Source organism: Corvus brachyrhynchos, unplaced genomic scaffold (assembly GCF_000691975.1).
Source record: "Corvus brachyrhynchos isolate BGI_N302 unplaced genomic scaffold, ASM69197v1 scaffold324, whole genome shotgun sequence".
NCBI classification, from domain to species: domain Eukaryota; kingdom Metazoa; phylum Chordata; class Aves; order Passeriformes; family Corvidae; genus Corvus; species Corvus brachyrhynchos.
Window position 1 is genome coordinate 106,423 of NW_008246067.1, and position 20,652 is coordinate 127,074.

General features: G+C 40.2%; 2 protein-coding genes across 4 annotated transcripts in view; one reads left to right on the plus strand and one right to left on the minus strand.

Moving 5' to 3' along the window:
* The first annotated feature begins 791 nt into the window (after positions 1 to 791).
* Positions 792 to 11,484, plus strand: MOCS2 (molybdenum cofactor synthesis 2). 2 transcript variants are annotated; one of them, XM_017746873.1, is made up of 6 exons: positions 1,091 to 1,223; positions 1,523 to 1,689; positions 2,041 to 2,176; positions 3,048 to 3,201; positions 4,598 to 4,721; positions 5,835 to 11,484. In XM_017746873.1, the coding sequence occupies exons 3-6, from the start codon at positions 2,056 to 2,058 to the stop codon at positions 5,901 to 5,903; spliced, it is 468 nt and encodes a 155-aa protein (XP_017602362.1). In that variant the 5' UTR covers positions 1,091 to 1,223; positions 1,523 to 1,689; positions 2,041 to 2,055; the 3' UTR covers positions 5,904 to 11,484. The 2 variants fall into 2 exon arrangements, with proteins under 2 accessions (XP_008641432.1, XP_017602362.1); XM_008643210.2 differs by lacking the exons at positions 1,091 to 1,223; positions 1,523 to 1,689 and adding an exon at positions 792 to 967.
* Positions 11,485 to 12,050: 566 nt separating this feature from the next.
* Positions 12,051 to 20,652, minus strand: part of ITGA2 (integrin subunit alpha 2) — a 64,173-nt gene continuing 55,571 nt past the window's right edge. For both annotated transcript variants that reach the window (XM_017746870.1, XM_017746871.1), the window contains 3 exons: positions 19,142 to 19,231; positions 15,714 to 15,830; positions 12,051 to 14,982 (listed from right to left, as the gene is read on the minus strand). In XM_017746870.1, coding sequence (XP_017602359.1) covers positions 14,893 to 14,982; positions 15,714 to 15,830; positions 19,142 to 19,231 — 297 coding nt within the window. In that variant the 3' untranslated portion in view covers positions 12,051 to 14,892. The remainder of the gene's footprint in view (positions 14,983 to 15,713; positions 15,831 to 19,141; positions 19,232 to 20,652) is intronic.

Consider the following 20,652-nt stretch of genomic DNA (forward strand, 5'->3'; position numbering starts at 1 on the left):
CAGCTGAGCTGGCTGTGCCAGATTTTGTAGTCTCAAACAGGAATTGTTATTATGCCTGCACCATCTGAAGTAAAATGCAATTCTTTTTTCTGATGTCTAACTGCTGTGGCCCTCATGCTTGCTGTGTAATTGCACTTAGTCCTGGAAATGACTCCCTGTCTCATGATATCCAGAGCTATGGACTCTCTCAGCAATATCTCACATAAAAAAATATGTAGAAGATCTGCCAGAAGACACATCACATTTACTCTCTTAGTTCTGTGGCCACTCCTTATGAATAGCAGATTTCAGACCTGTAAGTAAGTACAAAAGACCGAAAGCCTCATAAAGTCTGAGCACACACAAGAGCAACTCTTTGACCACTGAATCTTCATGAGATCTCATGAACAGCATACCACAATGCTTCTTGGTGTGTAAGAAAATTACTCCAGTCCAGCCAGACTGCATCAGGACAATATTTCCTTCTAATTCTAAATTGTATGGTTGCTGCCTCTTGAGTTACCAACTTCTTTATTGTAAACTTCTGAAGTGGGTCTAGTATGCATTGGTTTTTTCTGACATAGGCCTATGACAAATTCAATTCCTGATTTCTGAAAATCACACTGATCTTGTTTCTTCCTGGCCATTACAAGAAAATCCAAGATTAGGAGGTGGGTGTTGTATTTTTGACAATGTCTTGGAAGCAAAGTTGTGTAAATCTCAGTGGTTTACCTCAGCTGCCCTAGACTGTGTACCAGTTTGCTGGTGATTTAATGAAATCTCATGGTTAAATGCAAACATTGTTTGGAAACCTATTTATGCTCTTGCCAATCCCCCTCAGGCTTGCTGTCATCCGGGATCAAGTGGTTTTTGCTGTTCGGCAGGAGTACGTGCTTCTTGGAGATCAGCTCCTGGTCCTGCAGCCTGGAGACGAGGTGGCCATCATCCCACCGATTAGTGGAGGCTGAACCTGTGCAGGTTCTGTTAGGTAGGTGTCACTCATTGCCTAGTTTCCTGTGGTGTGTAATCCTGTGCTAAAACACCTCAGGAATTCTGTATGATGTTACAAGAACCTTTTCTTGTTTAGGTCCGGAGATGTGGCTGCAATTCTCTCCCTCCACCCCAGTACTCTTTTGAGAGAACCCAGCTTGTATTTCTGTCTGGAGAGTGCAGTTGTGCTGAGCAGAAACTATAAGCCAGTGCCGCTGTAAATGATTAACATGTATTCAGTAAATGGCAGAGAGGTCAGGCATTGCTTTGAATCTGGGTTTTAGGTCTTGTTCCTCTTTCCTGGTTGTTTCTTCCTACCAATAGATACTTGGCTTGCCTAAGTAAGATAATAATGAAATATTTCCTGCCACTTTTTAACAGAAAGATAATACAGAAAAAATAATTTTCTGCTGCTTAGAAATTTTGTTAGTTTGTTGCTGTTAAAGCGGTGTCCTTAGAATAGCTTCATTTCTTTGCCCACTTTCAAGTGCCTGTCTGTCTATTCACTGGAGCTTGTTCCATTGCTGCTGATCAAAATACTTCTCATTCTTAGGTAATCTGATGACTGGTTTCTACTCAAAAAAGTGAGAAGTGTCTCCTGTGTGTCTGAAACAGACTGATAGTATCAGATCCTGAATGTCCTGGAGAGCATACTCAGCTTTAGGATTAGAACTCCAATTGCTGTTTATCAGAAATCTCTGTTATATATTACTTGATTTGGTAAGTAGGAGGGACTGACAATATCACCACAGCTTTACCAGCAGCACACGGTGGTCTGTGCTGGTTGAACGTAGTGTTAAACCAGGGCATCAGGCTAGTTATAGTTTCATCCCACTGTATGAGACTTTCCTATCAGAAAGAAATATGTATGCATTAAAACCAGGTCATTGCTTGTTATTTGCAGCTAATATTCTCTCAGTGAGACTGCTGAGAAGTGAATTTCACATGTAGGCTAGTCTCTTGGGCAAATAGATAGTGCCTGTGTTCTGCATAAATTGAAGCATCAGCACTGGATTAAAAGCAGTTACCTGATGGTAGTATCTCCACGAACAACAGTCTGTTTGGTTTCAGTTTTTCTAGGGCGATATGGAAGAAAGCGAAGATGTGCCAAAAGATTTTATCAAGCTCAAGTCTGAAAAGCTCTCTGTAGATGAAGTGTCAGAGCTGGTCGTTTCACCATACTGTGGGGCAGTGTCTCTGTTCATTGGTGAGTTTCATATTTGTGAGCTAAGTCTGTGGGTATGTTAATAGTCTAATAAATGGAACCTAGGCTGTCCACATTCCAGACTTGTAGTTCTCAAATAAATCAATTCCTGGTCTGAACCCAGGAAGTTTTCTAGAAAACAGGTTCTGAATTATTAGAGCAAGACCATGGCAGCTCATAAATAGCTGCAGTGGGCTGAAGTGGTGAGAAGCTTTCTGGCTGGTATAGCTATCCTAGGACTGAACAGAACCTCAGCTCTGGAGTAGAGAACTGCTTAGGAGTTGTTCTCCTGTCCACTGGGATAGAACTTGTTCAAGGTGGGAAATGGAATATTGTGGCTAGGCCAGCCTCATGTCCACACCTGTATGTGAGGTCCTGCAACTCAGGTCTTAGTTGAAAGTGAAGCACTCTTCTACTAATGGGCTGGTGAAGGTAAGGCTGGTAACTCTGTCCTGTGCTTAATGCACGTGGCACACATATGAAACCCCTTTGTGCTTAAACCTTAGTGCTACTAGGCTCCTAAGTACTGGACATTTAAAAATTGCATGGGCTAATGCCACGTAACTTAGCAGTTACTGCAGAAGATGTCCCAGCCTTGGGCGTTATGGGCTGCAGACCTATATAATGTGTGAACTAAACTCTTCCTTTTTAAGTAAAGATTTATCTTGTTCAAATAATGTCATTATGCAGCCATGATTAGGGGAGGTTGTTTATATTTTCACAGTGCTGACCTTGACCATAGCAGGAGATCCTGGATCTTAGTCCGTATTAATATAGTATATATTATTATGCAGTAAATGCATAATAGGTATTATAAGGATACAATATGTATTATTTACTCAGTGCTTTTAGTTGATAAATCACTTTTGTTTAGGTACTACAAGAAATAATTTTGAAGGAAAAAAAGTGATCCACTTAGAATATGACGCATATACTTCAATGGCAGAGACTGAAATAAAGAAAATCTGCAGAGCTGTTAGACAGAAATGGCCTTCAGTCAAACATATTGCAGTGCACCATAGACTTGGGTATGTATGTCCAGACTCCATTCTTCTGCGACTGGAGTATTAATCCTTGTCTGATGCATGGCTATGCTTACGTAGTTGCAGAACCTGCAGGAGTGTTTAGAAACCATAGTGCAGCAAAGCTGGCTGCAGGATCAAGCTCTTGCTCTGAAGCTAAGTTTCAAAAATTTTATTTTCAAAACTGTGTTTATTGGTAGGGTTTGCTGGAGTCCACGCTTAGCCTGGCAGGATCTTTGATGCTGGTGTGATGTTTTGAAAGTGGGGAGATATTTCACTCCAGGGAAGTGGAGGCTGTTGGTTTGTTTTGTTCTTTATTTTTAAAAGGTCTGAAGCTGGCAGCACTTTCTTTTTTTCTTCTTTCTCCTGTTGAGAGGCTGCAGAATGTGCTTATTGTCAGATTTAAGTCTATTTATGCTATAAAAAGTGTGAAAGCTTAGGATATGGGGCATAGTAATTGCCAACCATGCTTGTGGGAGAACCTCCTGTTGTTCCTTGTGTCTTAGATAAGCATTTTCCTTTAGATTCAAAACATGGAATACTAGTGTCTGACGTATTCTTGGGTCTTCCCTGTTCGGGGAAGATTTCTTGCTGAAACTAGCAGGATTTGCAGAAATCCTGAAGGAACTTAGGATGTAATTGCAAAGGGTAAGTAAGATACTAGGTCTGAGGGGTAGTTTCCCTAGATTTCCTCTACAGTCAACAGAGAGGGTGGCTGTCTTGAGGGCAGCTCAAAGCATTTAAGCTGAGATTTCTTCCTATGGACTGTGCTGGAGAAGTCTTACTATTCAAGGAGGACTGGGAGGAAGATTTTGGGAATACTGCAATTGTGAGGAGGAACACAAAACCTTGTGCTTCTGTTAAGTTTGTAACACAATACACCAAGTAGGAAACTTCAGAATGTAAAATCAGGATTCATCAAAAATTGGGTTTCATTGCAAAATCTGCATAGTGTGAGGCGCTTAATTTCTTTCACAAATTCTTATGCAAACTGAGATGATTTCTTAGGTTTTCAGATAAGAACTGGCTGTTCTAACTTGTTATTGTTCAGTACTAAGCCAGCTTCCACTGAGTTTCCTATGTATTGTTACAAGTTAACAACTTCCCCCTCTTAATTCCATAGGCTTAATTTAAAAAAAAGGAAGAATGGAAGAAAAAAGCCTACGTCTGGTGGGTTTATTTACTCTAAAGTGTGGAATTCTAACATCTGGTACTGCTTTTAGTTGTGGTTTTCTTTCTTTTAAAAAGTGTATAATCTTTTGGATGTGGTTTGACACTTGCTTCATATGAATGAGTCAGGAGAGCATGTGACCAGAATACTGACGTGACATGGCTACAACTTTTGGATACTCTTGATGTTAAGTGCTAGCTAAAGCTGCTGTTGTTCCTCTTCTCTCCCTAGTGTGGTTCCAATAACTGAAGCAAGTGTAATTATTGCAGTCTCCTCTCCACACAGAGCAGAATCCCTTGAAGCTGTAATGTACTGCATCAATACCTTAAAAGCATCTGTCCCGATATGGAAAAAGGTATGTCTGGGGACAAATTCAAATTTAGGCATATGCTAGTCTTAGATGTCTGGGCTGCCTTAGAAGCATTACAGGCAGCTGCTCCAGATGGGCTGTCAGTGTCTAGCACCAGTGAGTTCCCTCTAATGCAGCCAGGCCCGTATGTGACAGGTAGAGTATCTGGAGGATTCTCCTGTACCTGTACCATCCAGTTCCTCTTTATTTTGAAGCCATCCTGGGGTCAAAGTGAAGAAGGCCTGCGTTCTCCTCTTTTGAGTAGCAAAACTCCGTTCTGCACTGGCTTGTGCAAGAACTTTTGAGTCAGCTTTGCTTTGGACAGCATTGCAGTTTGCAAGTAAAAGGAGCATTTCTTGCCTTTCTCTTTTCTGCTCATTGCTGTGGCCATGAGAAAGCACAAAGCATTAAGCAACAGCACACAATGAAGGGATGAGCAGAAGTCCCAAAGCTAATATAGGCACACAACAGTGTGTGGAGAAACCAGCCCAGGTCTAGAAAGAGCCTCATTGTATAACCACAGTGATGCATGCAAGTAATGAGCATTATCTCTGCCTTCTCTCCCTGGCAGAACTTGGCATGGGGTTAAAAGTGATATTCTTCGCTCTACACTTTTCTGATGCCTACTTGAGGAGACTGAAATTCTCTCAGAATGAGTAGTCAGGGACTCTGAATTTGCTGCTTAGGACTGGACTGCAGCTGGGTCATCCAGTCTGTCCTTAGGATCTGATAGTAATGTATTTAGTGTATTAATGTAATTTTTTTAATATTGACATTTTGTTACATCTAAATACTCTTCTCAAAATGATGGTACAGTAGGCTAATGTGGCAGTATGAATGCTGTGTATTCTACAGTTTTTACATAATTTCTTCTAGATCTCTTTGTTCAATTGACTTCAGTATAGATGGGCCCTTTTAAATTCAGTGGGGATCAGCCCAAGGTTCAGCCAAGTTCATATGTTCTGAGGGTGCTGCCCTCTCTTCTGCTTGCCAGCCAAGTGCTGTGCAGTGCTGTTGTGATCAGTAAATAATAGTGGAATGGCTATTGAGTTATTTGGCCTGGTTTGTGGCTGTATGTAGCAGACTCACAATGTTTCTCATTCTTTGTTTATATTACAGGAGATTTATGAGGATGAATATTCTTGGAAAGAAAACAAGGAATGCTTTTGGGCAAATTCAGAAAAATAATTGTACTCTTTCAAAAATAAAGTGTTACTCTTCCTGATGAGCATATTTTACTTATGAATTCTTACAGAGTATCTCTATGTTTCTAAACAGTTCTTGTAGCTGTTTCAATCTCAATCATGTAGTCTGGACTGAGTGAAAAGGATGAGGATTAATTAGGGGTTTTAGGTGTTCTTAACTCTGCTTTGGAATTGCTTTTTTGTGCATTTTAACATGGAGTGAGCTTTTAAAAGCATCTTCCCTAAAATTCTTGGTTGCAAGGTGTTTAGACTACTCTTTGATAAATACTGTTTTAATGCTTTTACCTTGGTAGTTGGTGTTCTCTGTCTGCATGGGAGGTTACCGCAGGACAATTGCATTTTTTTTAATCTTAAAGAAGGTTTCAGAGCTGTTTAATTTTATATGACTGCAGACTTAGTTTGCAGGCTTTATGCTATTTTGACGTTCTTGTAACATGAAAGCTACTTGAAGTAGACGAACTATTTTAGTACAGACAGAGAAGAAAATACAAATTATACCCCAGAGTTATTAACTTTTTAGTAGTGGTTATGTTCCAGTACCTCTGTTTCACAGAAACATTTTTACTGTGCAGCTGGTATTACAAAATAATTGCATTAAAAAAATATGGATAGAGGTTGATTCAAAGTTAAATCTAGTACTCTACCAGCAAAAGACTTGCATTAGGAATAACATGCCAACCTGTAACTACTTAATGATGTCTAGACAAAATTTTGAAGGTGACTTTTTGGTTGTGTAATTGTATGGTGCTGCAGGAAAAAAACCCAAATCAGCTATTATTACAAATACACAACTATAATGTAATTAGTTTTAGTAATTGGACTTCATATATGTTAGGATTAAAATTCATCAAATGGAATAGTTTTTTGAAGAAAAGGGAGTTTATTGAACTTACTGCAATTCATATATGCATTTATATTCATGTTTAAGATTTAATTTTAATACAGTTTTTCTCTTGTTGCTGTTTTAAAGACTAGTTAAATGAACTGACATAATATGCCTGGGCTTCACTGGAGATAATGGGTTACCTATCTGAGTAAGGTCATTTTATTTGTTATTCCACTGTGCCATGATAGTATTTAGATAGTAAGAGTTCAAGGCCCCATTGTGTATGGCATTTCTACTAATTCTGAGAGGCAGTTTTATCTAGTCATCATTATCAGTGTAGACAAGGAAGGTACAAGGGAAGGGAAGTAAGATAAAGCAAAATGATTTGCTCAGTTGCTCATATATATGTTCCTATATCGTATATAGTTATTTATAACACAGGTGCAAGGTCATGCTCCTGAGTCAGGGCAATCCCAAGCACAAGTACAGGCTGGAGGGAGAATGGATCAAGACTAGCCCTGGGGAGAAACATTTGAGGGTGTTCGTGAACAAAAATCTCAATATGAGCTGGCAGTGCGCACATGCAGCCCAGAAAGCTGGGTGTGTCCTGGGCTGTATCAAAAGCAGGACAAAGGGTTTGATTCTGCCCCTCTACTGTGCCTTCAGGAGACCCCACCTGGAGCACTGCATCTGGCTCTGGAGCGCCCAACACAAGAAGGATGTAGATTTGTTGGGAGTGAGTCCAGAGGAGAGCCACTAAGTTGATCAGAGGACTAGAACACCTCTCCTATGAAGACAGGCTGAAAGCTGGGGTTGTTCAGCTTGCAGAAGGCTCCAGGGACACCTTGCATCACCTTTCAGTACCTAAAGGGGGCTTACAAGAAGTTTGGAGGGGGAATTTTCACAACAGCATGTAGTGATAGGATGGGGGGGGGATGGCCTTACACTGAAGTGAGGGTAGGTTTACATCAGATATTAGGAAGAAACTCTTTACTGTGAGGGTGATGAGATACTGGAACAGGTTGCCCAGAGAAGCTGTGGCTGCCCCATCCCTGGAAATGTTTAAGGCCAGGCTGGACGGAGCTCTGAGTAACCTGGTCTGGTGGCAGGTGTCCCAGCCTGTAGAAGGATGGTTGCAACTAGATGATCCGTAATGTCCCTTCCAATCCAAACCAGACTTTTATTCTGTAATCATTATTTCACGCACTAGTGAAGCCTCAGCTGTATATTTCATTTTTTTGTGTCTGCAGCAAAAATCTACTAACAACTGCTAACTGCACAAAGTAAAATGAGGAAAGTAGGTGGTGACCTTTTTCCCCCCAGGGATTTTAATCACTTTTAATACTTAGTTACTGTGTCTTAGATACTGTACTGAATTAAGTAAATTGTAATGAAACATACAGCTTCAGGCAGAAACATAGTTAATCTGGGCTTCTTAACTTACTGATGCACTTCCTCAGTGGAAGTCAGTCTTTCCTCTGCAGGACAGCAGCTGCTCGTTGTGTGCTTACAGATACGCACCCTACAAACCATGTGGGCCCTGTTACCTAGGCAGAGCTGGTCAAGTTGAAGACTGAGGTTTCCTTTGTTTCAGAGGTTGGAAAGAAACCCTCTGCTGTTTGAATGTCATTTTTAATGGGAATTGTACAGAATCCTCAGCACAATCACTTCCTCCGTGAAATAATTATTTTTCTCTTTAGAAGAGAAAGAAATACATTAACTTCTTTGTATTTGGTGTTCATTTTTCCATGTTCATATTTGCTGTTACCATGCAACTAATTAGTGTATTAATTTCACAAAAACAAATGTTTAGCTTGTCTTTCAGTGGATGGTTTATGAATGAAGTAAAAGTTATGCACTGCTTGGATACTAGTGCTGTGCTCTGATACAGAAAAACATGGTGTTTAGAACAGTTAAATTCTACTTGGGACCCCATGATCAGGGGCAATTCCTGAGTCGCAGTAGTGTCTCTTTAGGGCCTTTCTAGCACTTCAGTCTCGTGGAAGATTTCTCCAGGGTGACCTTAAGTGCACCTTCCCCATCAGTAATGCAGCTGGGAAGGATGGTGCAGAAAAGAAGAGAGAATAATTGTGTACTTCCCCACAGTGACCAGGAACAATGAATGGAAGAGATGTTGTACTGAGTCACAGCTGAGTGTTACAATGTGTGTATGCTGCCATGGTAAAAACAATGAAATGTCATTTTGTGTCCCTAGCTGTGCATGAGGCAAGTTCTGCTTTGTTCTGGAACAATGATATATCAGTCTTGTGTAACTTTGGGTTCTTCAGCTGGCATGTAAAAGCGAAATGCAAATGTCTCTGGGAGGGATGGTGTGCTAATTAGAGGTAAAATGTATCTCACTGAAAAAAGTCCATGCTCTGAACTCAGTGTTCTGTCTCCCTCTGTAGGGCTACCCCTCTCTGCTAGGGCAGTGTTATCATAAGAAGGCAGATTACTGTGTTCTAAGATAAATGCCAAAGGCTGTGTCTGGAGTGACTTAGAAGTGTTTCCAAATTGCCAGGCCAGGGGATGAATCCCAGCTGTGGCTCACTGTGTGTTAGGAAAAGATGTGGCTGTGTATGTCCTGCTGTCCCTCACATGGAGAACTACAGTGCTGGATGAGGGCTACTCCGTGTTATGGTGAGGTCCATTGAGTGGGATAGACAGCTGCAGATCTGCCTATCTACAAGGAAGTCCCAGCTTTCTGGAATGAGTCCAGCTGTTTCTCTGCCTTGTCCATAGGGAAGGGTAATCCCACCTCTCCATGAGATCAGCTGTGTTGAGTTGGTGGCTCTGGTATAGAGGGATGTTCCTAGAAACAAATGCTGCAGATGCAGAGGGTCACCATGTGATTCCTGTAGAGATCTGCCAGATGAGGGCTGTCTGTGGAAGGGGAGTGCATGTCTTCAGGGTGATAATTTGTCCTTCTGAAAAGATGTCTTAGTCTTGGCTGGCAAAATTTGAATACACTGATCTACCCCTGTTGTCTGGCTGAACATCCGTATACCAGCATTGATTGATTTTAAGAGTTTGCTTTCCTGATTTTGAGCATTGTGCTCTGTTCTCAAGAGAAGCTCAGCCTGATGTGCATGATGAAAACAGTAACTGATGGATTGTCGCGGAAAAACGGGGCGGGGGAGGAAGAGGGTTGTGTTATAAGGCGCCTACCCAGGAGATGGCAGCCGAGAGATGGCTGAGCGGGACGAGCGGCTCCTGGCCCACTCAGGTGCTGGCCGTGCTGGCAAATACAGGCCCTTGCGTCAGCTGTCGCTCATGAAAGTGCCACTGTTGCAGTCAAGAATGAAACCTTTAGATTGTTAGACTTTGAACTAGATTTTTGGCCTTTCTCTCAGCTCACTTTATGCACAGCTGTTCCAAGAAAGTTGTAGTTTTATAGAGTAGCACATTCATTTATTGCTTCAGAAGCATTTAAAAGAAAGAACTGCTAAATCTAATTATTAACAAATTTTATGTTAAAGCAGACAGTGCTGCCCTTTCCCTGTTAAAATGATGTGAAAAATAAGTCTTGAGCATTAAATGCCATTCAGTACCATTAAGTGTACTGAAGTAGAGGTGACTGAAGAGGGTTCAGAATAGGCTGATGACTGTAAATTACCAGTTTCTTTGAGTACCTTAGGCCTGTTTTTTGAAAAACAAACACACCATAAAATTTGATTTTATCAAGTGTTACACAAATTAGCATCCTGATGTATCTTTATAGCAGTTCTTTTTATAAAAGTTCCGTTTTGACTATTTTAAGAGGCAAGTACATTTTTAAAACTGCGAGCATACCAAAGCCTGTGATTGCATACAAGTAACTGACCAATTAACTCGGAACAGAAAGGTTGACTTAAAATATAGGACTCAACTTTTCTGAAGCTGTGAAAAGGTACACTTAATTACTTTCAAAGACAATAAAAAATTGAGGCAGTTAGCTATAAATTTTGAGATGCATTTTCATACCTTCATTTTTTTTGGTCTTTAATTTGCAAGCTTTTGTTGTAGTTCAATTTTGGATGTGATTTAACCCCAGTCAGCAACTCAGCCCCACCCAGCCACTCACTTACTCTGCCACTCATGGAATGGGGGAGAGAATAGGAAGAGTAAAATTGAGAAGTCTCATGGGTTGAGATGAAGACAGGTTAATAGGGAAAGTAAAAACTGCTCATGCAAGCAAAGCAAAACAAGGAATGCATTCACCACTTCCCATCGGCAGGCAGGTTGAGTCATCCCCAGGAAAGCAGAACTCCATTGCATGTAACAGTGTCTTGGGAAGACAAACACCAAACACTTCGAATACCTGTGGTCAGTTGTGGGCAGCTGTCGCAGCTCTGTCGCTTCCCACCTTCCTATGCCCCCCAGCCTCCTCGCTGGTGAGGTGAGGTGAAGAGCAGAAAAGGCCTTGAACCTGTGAGCATTGCTTAGTGACAGGTAAAACATCCCTGTGTTATCAACAGTTTCCAGCACAAATTCAAAACACAGCCCCATGCTAGGTACTGTCAAGAAATGTACCTCTACTCCAGTCAAAACCAGCACATGCATAAGTCAGTGTGTAAGGAATCTGGCTTTTAATTCTGCACACTGAGACTTGGTGAAAGACAGAGTTTTGTGCCTTAAGATTAGGTTCATCTAGTATTATGTAAGTGTTAAAACTGGTAGCCTACCTAAATGTTTATGTACCACTGTTAAAAAAAGTATGGATGAGTTGAAAGTGGAAATAAAAAGCTCTGTGACAGCATGTAGTTTTCAGGTGGTAATTTCTGACAATATTGTCTTCTTGTCTTTCTACTCATAGCCAAGTTCCTCCTCTCTTCCTTTGCCACATTTTTCCCACTGAAAAGTTGAATTCAGCTTTTCTGACATATGGTGGGGTGTAGCCAGAGCCAGAATCATGACACACTACTGCTGACCAGTTCTGTAAATAGATAAAATGCAGAGACTTTATCTATTTACAGAATAGATATGTGTGTGTAATTTTAGATACCAGCGATGATAACCCCATGTTTATAGGATGGCCTGGCCATGGTAATGTTTTAACACCATCTATTCAGCTAGAGCTTTCCAAATATTTTACTCTAATGTGAACTGGGTTATACTACAGTACAGCTTACTGGTAGTGTTACACTCCTGACTGTGATCTACAAGTCTTCAAGTGCAGTTTCTTTGTATACCTAGCAGAGTCATTCCTGTAGGGTTCTTACTGTGTGCTACTGGAACAAAGCCGTATTTGCCCCCTTCTATGCAGTGGTTTTTCAGTCGCACTGCTTCTCTTTAGGGTGCTGTTTAAAAACAAATGAGTCTGCATTCAGCAGTAGTCTTGGGTTTTATTGCAGTAATGCTGTTAGGCCCTCTGACAGGCCACCACAGTGATACAGTCCCTGCTCCCATAGAGCTTACATGCTAGCTTTTAGAAGTCAACTTTAATATAAATTCTCTTGTACATCCCAAATTTATACATAGGCTCATATGAAACCAACTCTGATTTTGGACTTGATTCTAGTACTTCAGGAAATCAGCAGCTAGATTTCAAGACCAGAATCAGATGTAATGAGTTTGCTGAAGGTATTGCTGACTTTTCTTGCTGCCAGCACAAACAGAAGTACATGCTGAAGCTCAAAATTTCAGGATATTTAAAACATGCTGCTTTAAAAAAGTAAATTAAAAAAAACCAAAACAACGAAACCCTTGCACACAATACAAAATATACATAATATTCCAGTATTATTTGCGGCTGTGCCAACTTAAAAGTGCAATAGACTCACCCATTACAAAAACTGAATTAACCTTTTAAGTATTAATTGTAAAAGAAAACTAGTAACTTGAAGTGGTTAGGATACAAAAACCTTACCCATTGCTATGTCTCCCCTTTTTTTTGGAAAAGCAGTATTGTGTCCAGGCTAGGAAGGAGAATCCTGCTGCCCATGTCAAAATACAACCCAGTGAAGTCTAGTGAATTGAATCATTGCTACCTGATTGATAAACTGTTAAATCCCCAAAGAAGTTGCATATTAGATATTGATTGACCTGTACCTTCCACCAAAGGTGGAAGAAGGAAATCTGGGTGAATGCCTGAATTGCCCTTGCCGGCAGCACCAAAAATCAAAGACTCTACCATCTGGTCTATTGTGAAATTCCCCCTCTGCTCTGGAGCGCATGACCCTGATTATGTAGGAGCTTCCCACATACATGGCTGTAGGGGTTATTTTTTTCTGAACAAGTTTATATAAGAATTGAGGCAGACAAATTTTTTATCTTTACTTTCAGAGCATTTGCCCTCAAAGTTTATAATTACAAGTCAGGAGCTTATTCTTTAGGTTTAGGAAATTGCTATTCTTTCCCCCCACTTTTTAAATAGTTGTTTTGGTCACAGACTTAGTTGATGGCAAGAATCTTTTTTCAGAATTTAAAAAAAAACCCCAAACATCCCAAAACATAACATTTCATAGATATAAAATAAATTCAAAACACATATGAAACTACACTGAGCAGCTGTTGCTGCAAATGAAGCTGTTATTTGCCAAAGAGATGGTTGGCTTTTGACTGATTACCTATTAAAAAAGTAAAACTTTCAAACGTGCTCAAGCCTAGTCCCTCAGAAAATAATGGAAAAAGTGCCTAAGCATAATTACAATCCAGCTTTGGGGGAAAGAAGACATGACTTTGTGTTCTCAGTCAGGCACATTTGCATGTTTTACTCTTCAAGTAAATCACCTCAAGTTGGAAACAATCTCATTTGCATGGCAGCATACATAAGAAAAACACACATCTTCTCTCACAATCAATTGTAAGTGTAACTGCCAGCCGTGAGAGAGAAAGGCAGCCAAAAGGCCAATTCCCCTGACTGTTACCAGTCTTACTGCATGGGCCTTTGTAAGACTGAGCTTTCATTATAACCAGGCAGCGTAACAGCAAGTGATAAACTTGAGGTGCGTAACCAACACAAAGTCACTCAAGTGTTGTGCTTAGAGCTCATTCCAGAGCACTACAGTACTTCACTGTATAAAACATAAGTTCACTTCATCAAGACATGAACAGGTGGAACCAAAAAACAATGTGACAGGTAAGGAGGTTGTACTGAACTTTGGTCTTCTGGAGGGCACTGAGATGCTAAAGAAGTAAGTGCAGTAAACATTTTACAGAGCTTAGATCTTCACTATCCCCTTTTGTAACGTGCATAATTCCTCAGTCAGCTATCCCCTTTAGTTCTCTCTATGCTCTTAGTCTTGCAAAATCTTTCAGTACAGAATTAAAGACAAGATCTTGACTGTCTTTCCTATTTATGTCAAAAGCCAAACTGATATCAGAAGGACCGGGAGTGTAAAGGCCAGTGTAACAGTAGTGGTAGTGCTTCTCAAGATGAAAATCAGTAATAACATTGCAGAGTACATGCTGTAAGTGATTATGAAATTAATATTTTCTTCTCAGGGAGAAAGTATTCAGAAGACAGTTTTACATACCATTTGGCAGTATTTCCCCAAAACAATATCCTTCAGTAATTTAGCTGTGACCTTAGTGCAAGAAATATGGTGAACTTTTGGAAGACTGCCCAACCAGTTGTCCTGTAGCACCCAGACAGACATCTTCATACACAGTTCCTAGTTTATAGATTAGTTAAAGCAAAGGTTTGATGGTGGAAATTACTTTTCTGAAACAATAAGGATGGAGCTAGTCAATGAAAAAATGACTTCTTCTCCCAGTCTGGAAGCAGTATTCACCACACATTCATCATCAACTTAATAGAAAATGTCCTTTAACACATATGGTACTTGTCAACTGAATTACCAACTGATGCTGTTCCACAATAATCTGAAATAAATTCTTCTGTTTCACTCTGCAGTGGATCAAGAGAAGGGCTGCTGGTACAGTATGTTACTGTATACTCCGGACCTGCCAGTTCTACGGGTTAAGTTTGTTTGAAAGGCAAAAATTTACAAGAAAAGGCACTATAAATCATTTTTGAAAAAACCAAACTGTCCTGCAGTTACTCTTACAATAGAGTAGAATCTGTAAAATAGTTTCATCTATAAAGACACTTCCATTAAAAATGTTTAACGTTACTAAGCTTTAAGGCACTCCAGCTGAAGAACTGACTGATCACAGCTACTGTTGGTGGCTCAGATCTCCTTTTTATCCACATAACTCATCTTCAGTCTTTGTCCTTTGTGAGTTCTGCAATTTCATCGACATCTTCTATATCCTGTGTCATTTTCTCATACTGTCTCTTGAAGAAGCCAAGCTGTGAGAAGTATTAAAATAACACCACATTGCAGTCAGTCACGGATAATTCATTTCTCAGCAAAGCTAAATACTGTGATAGTAGAAATGCACATATGTGCATGCCCACAGTATAGAGTTTGATTTGTAGACAATTCCTGCCTCTAAAATGAGAGGAGGTGGGCCCTAAAGTCTTGCCTGGTGCAACTAAATGCTAGAGCAGCAGTCCTGATTAGCCAGTTTTCTCCCTGCCAAAATAGGACATTTCCATGATGCCTTGGTGTGCCACCAATGCCCTGGCACACAGAAAAACCTTCCACTTTTTCTATGTAACCTTCGTAATTTGCTTCTTCCCCTTGCCCTTTCTCTGTTCTTTTGTGGTTTGTTCAATATATATCCTCTCCCACCTTGTTTGTAATCCCCACCTTTGTCCACTGGGAATATCATGGGTGTTCAGAGCCCAGCTAGGGTATTATGGAAGGAGATAGACAGTGTCAGAAGGAGAAGAGTAAATACCACAGCCCCTGTTTTGAATGACTGAGAACTCATTTATCATCTTCATGTTGCCAGTTTCTATGAGGACCCATTTTATAAACCCTTCTGAAATACATCAAGGGTGTAATGCCAAAGCAGTATTATTACCACCAAACTGCAGATGTGGTTTTGTTTCATACTAGAGAAGAGAGATTCCAAAGAAAATAGCCCAAATGCATTTATCTCTTTCTGGTTTTAAGCATATAAATACCTACTTACTTTCCACAAAACAGCAACCAGTACCAACAGCAACAGAAGTCCAGCCAATATACTGCCAATCACAACACCTACTGGTACCTCAGCTTCCTCATCTGGCTTCATTATTGTAACTGGGATCTGAAAGCGGAGAGATTGTGTCTTAGGGGTTAATGTTAACTGCAAATAAGGTAGGATTTATAAACCAAGGATCAAGAATGTGTGGACTGCATACATTCTAGGATCAATGACTGGAAAACACCAAGCAATTACAGCCCTTTCACTGGTGTCCGTGGGTGCCTGGCTGCACCACTGTGGCACACAGCAGTGCCAGCTAAGGACTAGAGGCCCTCATCGCTCCTGGCCATGCATACCAGTGAGAACCAATCTCTCATGCCAGCTGCCTCTCCATTAACAGGAGGCCTTTCAGAGGCTCCACACACCATCATTGTGTAGACATGTTTCATGAAGGTGGGGAACAGCCTGGTGTAGAACCCCAAAATCAGAATGCTGGAGAAGAACTACTTTCCACCAAGTGTTGTCAGAGCCCATTATCTGTGGTGGGCAGCTGTAGGAGGCAGTACTAGTCACTGAGGCCGGACACCATTGCATCTGCTGAAATTCCAACCCTCCTGCTGGGCAGGTACCTCTGTCTCCTTTGCCTGCTGTTCCTACCTTCTGTAAAACCACTAATGACTTGACAAATCTTCTCATGGTGATCTGTATTTTCTGGGGTCAACTGCATGAATTTGCTGCAAGATGCGTGGGTCAAACAAGAGAACTTCTAGCACACCTACATTTCCTGAACCACAAGCAATACCAGAGAGCTCCCAGAAGAGTATACAGTGTCTGGAAGTTAGTTTTCAACTGATACCCTATCTAGCTGGCTTAGGTATAACTAAATATATAATTACATATAACAGGGTTTCTCAGGGAGACATTGCTATAATATTTATGAACTGTCAAATTTTTGGATTTAATCTTGGAATGACATGCAGTTAGCTGGAAGTTCTTTCCCTTCCTGAAACATGATAAAACAAATCACACTGTTTTACTTTCTCAGGGTTGCTTGTTCGGTGCATTTGTCTGGAGTAATTTAATCTTAAACCTTCTGGGAAACTTGCACTGGACTGACATTTCAGTGATTTAAGTCATTTCTGTTGGAAGTCTCCAGTGTTGTGCTAGGTGTGGTTGTGTGTATTCATTTCACCAAGGCAGGATGGCTTTGTGTATTTTCTAACTGAATGGCCATAATGATGATTCTAGCAGGTTAACATTCTGTCCTCCAGCTGGCAGTCCTGTCCAACTTGGAAAAAATCTGACAGCTTTTACGTAAAAATACCTAAGCAGCTTCCCCACATAGCATCACAAGGCAATATTCATTCATTTGGCTAAACAACAACCCAGTTCATCCAATGTAAAAAGCCAATTTCATATATGCAGTTTGCCTAGTAGTGCTTTCTCCATTAGATTAACAATGAAGTGGCACTGTTGGAAAGGACAATTGATGCCTAAGAACAAATTATCTTTCCTGAAGTTAAACTGTGGTCAATAAGACACCATGAGACTGGGATGCACCTCATCTAGTATTATATCTACAACATGGTTCCTTGACTTCCAAAGGAGAATAGGGTTTTTAAGAGCCTAATTCACCCTAGTTATTTTCAGGATCATCTTTAGGATGAGACGAACTGCATTTCAGAAATGCCTGTTCTTTTCAGGGACTAGGGTTTATAGAATGTGGATGACTAATGCAGATATTAAATTGGATGAATCCTATCACATCCATCTAAATTAACAGGGTAAGTAGGGAAATAAGCTCCATTTGCCTCTGCACTGTTCTGTTCCCAAGGAAGTGGGAAGGGCAGACTGGGTATCCCTGTTGGCCTGACAAGAAGTAAGCGCAGTTCTGAGTACGGGCCCCAAGTGTGAAACTGTCTGCTGTAGGGAGAATGTACCTCCACAACCTGGCACATTTACCAAGACTTCTCACGGGGCAGTAGGCCACTGAGTGAAGATCAGGCTGGAAGTCACCAAAAGCCACCGTGTTTCTTAGGAACCCTGTGGAAAACTTTCAGGGTCTGTTCAGCTACTGCCTCAAAGGTGTGAAAGTCCCAGCTCCACATGTGGCTGGAGGAGGAATCAACTTTTACTTGTCAACTACCATTTTTCTAGTTCTCCTGAAATTACCATCAGAACTTCTGGTAATATAGATTGACAGTACCATGCTTCAAAATGGAAGGTGGAAAAATACCTATTAATACATGGCTTATGAGCTACCTAAAAAGCCTGTGCAATTACCTGGAATATTTGCATTGTATAGTAATGAGTTTCAGCTCCTACTAGAAATGATACCATGCCAAACTGAAGCACTCAGAACACTTCAAACACTGGCATGTAATTTTTCTGCAAAAACATTCTTCCTTTGTTCTTCAGGCACTGGAGGTTTTCCTGATTCCAAAATGGTTTGTTTAGAGGTTCTTCACAAGAAATAGAGTGATCCATGAGAAACCAATGATTAAAAATGGTATGGTCTTATCACACAGAGAGATAGATCAATCTATAACTGCTTTTGTATATATTTAGTTGAAGTCTCCATTGCCTGTGAATGGGCTATGCTGCACATTCTTACACATATTTTTCTCATTTACTAATTTGCATTTTGGTCTTCAGTGGCCTTGGTTATTTTATGGATAAAACAGGCTATTAAGTCCTGTAAAAATAAATCTGAAGTTAGTCCTGCAAATGGAAGGGCGTTCCTCTCAAGACTGACAAAGAGAGTAAGGTATCCTCTTTTATTACAACAGTACCACAGTGCTACTGTATTCTTCCAGTGCTTTTTATGTTTGTGTATAGCAGATGGAAGGCTTGGGAGAAGAATTCTGTACTAATAAAGCAGTAGTTTGGAGACTTCTCTTTAGATTAGCTGTGTCCACATTGTCCATATGCTAAAATGGCTATTCCAAATGCTAAAAATATTCCACATTCCTTTACAAATAAAATTATTTTCTGGAGACTTTGCCAAACATTTGTGTAGAAATATCAAACTGTATATACTTATAGAAGTAAGTAAGACTATAAATCAGATTTGTGAACATGCTTCTCAGAGCTCATTTATCTATAAGAATTAATTCCATTCCAGAAAGAAGTCCAAATTTTGGTCTTTTCATGAACAAGAAGCTATCTGAATTTCAGAAGTTTCTAGCTGACTTTTTCTCATAGTTCTACAGTTTATTTGAGACCTACAGGTTTTAACTATGTTTGGTTTATACAGCAGTGGGCTGAAATGAAAAAAATTTAATAATTTAAGGGAGCTGTATAATCAGAAGGATATATTAGTTCAACATAATCAAATTGCTATGTACTCCTAAAGGACACAGAAAATTAAATACTATCACTTTGATACAGTCAAAGATAGAGAAGTTGAAAAAATATACTTATCTATCACTTACAGTTAGGGTATTCTCTCCAATTATAAATAACTCAGTGTTATGTGTATCAATTTTTGCTTCTGCAGAGAGTTGTAATGTCTGGAAAGTTACCTGAAAGAGAAGATTAAAACAACTGTAAAGCTCTGTTATAGGGCAACTCAATTAAAAGTAGAATGTCCTAAAATGATTCTCTTGCCTTGAAATGAAGACTTTGCAACCAGAAAAGAAAATCATAGTATTAAGAAAATTTAAATTATTTTTTTTATTTTTCCCCAGCTAACATGTTAATCAAAGTAACAATATATCAGTAATCCACTTAGCAATGACACTGGGAAACTCGTTTTTCTTTTTCTTTAATGTATAATTCAAGCAAAACAGAAGGAATTATTTATGTAACCCTTTTCATAGTTATTTCAAAGCTGTCACTGCTGCTAGCAGGGAAGAGATGGGGTAAAATAACAGTGAGAAAAGGAGACACGGCAACAAAAGACAGATGGGAATATATCTCTGGCCTTTGCAAGAAATGGAAACTGGATGTTCTTTTACTTCCCCCCGCCTTCACCTCTATCCAATGCTTCTGTTTTCCCCCATTTATTTTTTCCTTTCACTATGTTCCTCTCCACGTCTCAAATTCTGACATGGCTCTCTCAGTTTAAACAGAGAAGATAACAAAAATCTTAAGCCAATTCCTGTTTGAAAAGGGTCCTTGTGCCAGATCCCACTTCCCTCTGTAGATGTACTGGAGGAGAGGTGCATGGCTGTGTAGAAACTGATAGCTCACTACTGCTCTTCTCCTACAGCACTACCAGGAATGGCCTCAAGTTCATGGGAACACAGCACCACTCTCCAGATGAACCAAAGGCAAAGCCTGCTCTGTCATTTTGCCTCCTCAGCCATTTCTCTGTGGCAGGGCCAGGTGCTATGGACCTGACATAGGACACAAGGGCAGCCATGGGTCTGTAGCAGCCCACACATACCAAACTGTCTCTGCAGTGTAAGTTACTGCATCCCTGCACTGTGGCCATCTGCCCAAAAAAAGTTTCTAAAAGTTTAGAAACATACCTGAGCACTATTCAAAGCACCTCAATTCCTAAACACATCTTTTCTTTGCTTAGCAGGTACTGGCAAGCCTGCTATCCCCTTCTGGGACAACAGCTGATTGCCACTAAATAAAAAGGCTGATGATGTGCAGATTGAGTGAGTGCTTGCAAAATTATTTGCAATGAATCAAATAGAAAATTACAAAATGGGAGATGTGAGAACTGTGACATGATCTTTCCTTCCCATTGGCCAGGGGTAAACAAACCATTCCCACTCACTTTTTTGTGAGGGTAGTAACCTTTTTTTCAGGTCTCCACCTTCTGCGTACCTAACAGCACTAACAAATGGTCTTGACCCAGCTGATTAGAAAAATACAAACTCTAAAGACAGACAGATACTTTTTGTCACACATTTCCATAACACATTTTACAATATCAACCTGACTTTTTCCTTTTAAGAGATGAATGCTAAAGCTGACAACAGCCCTGCTG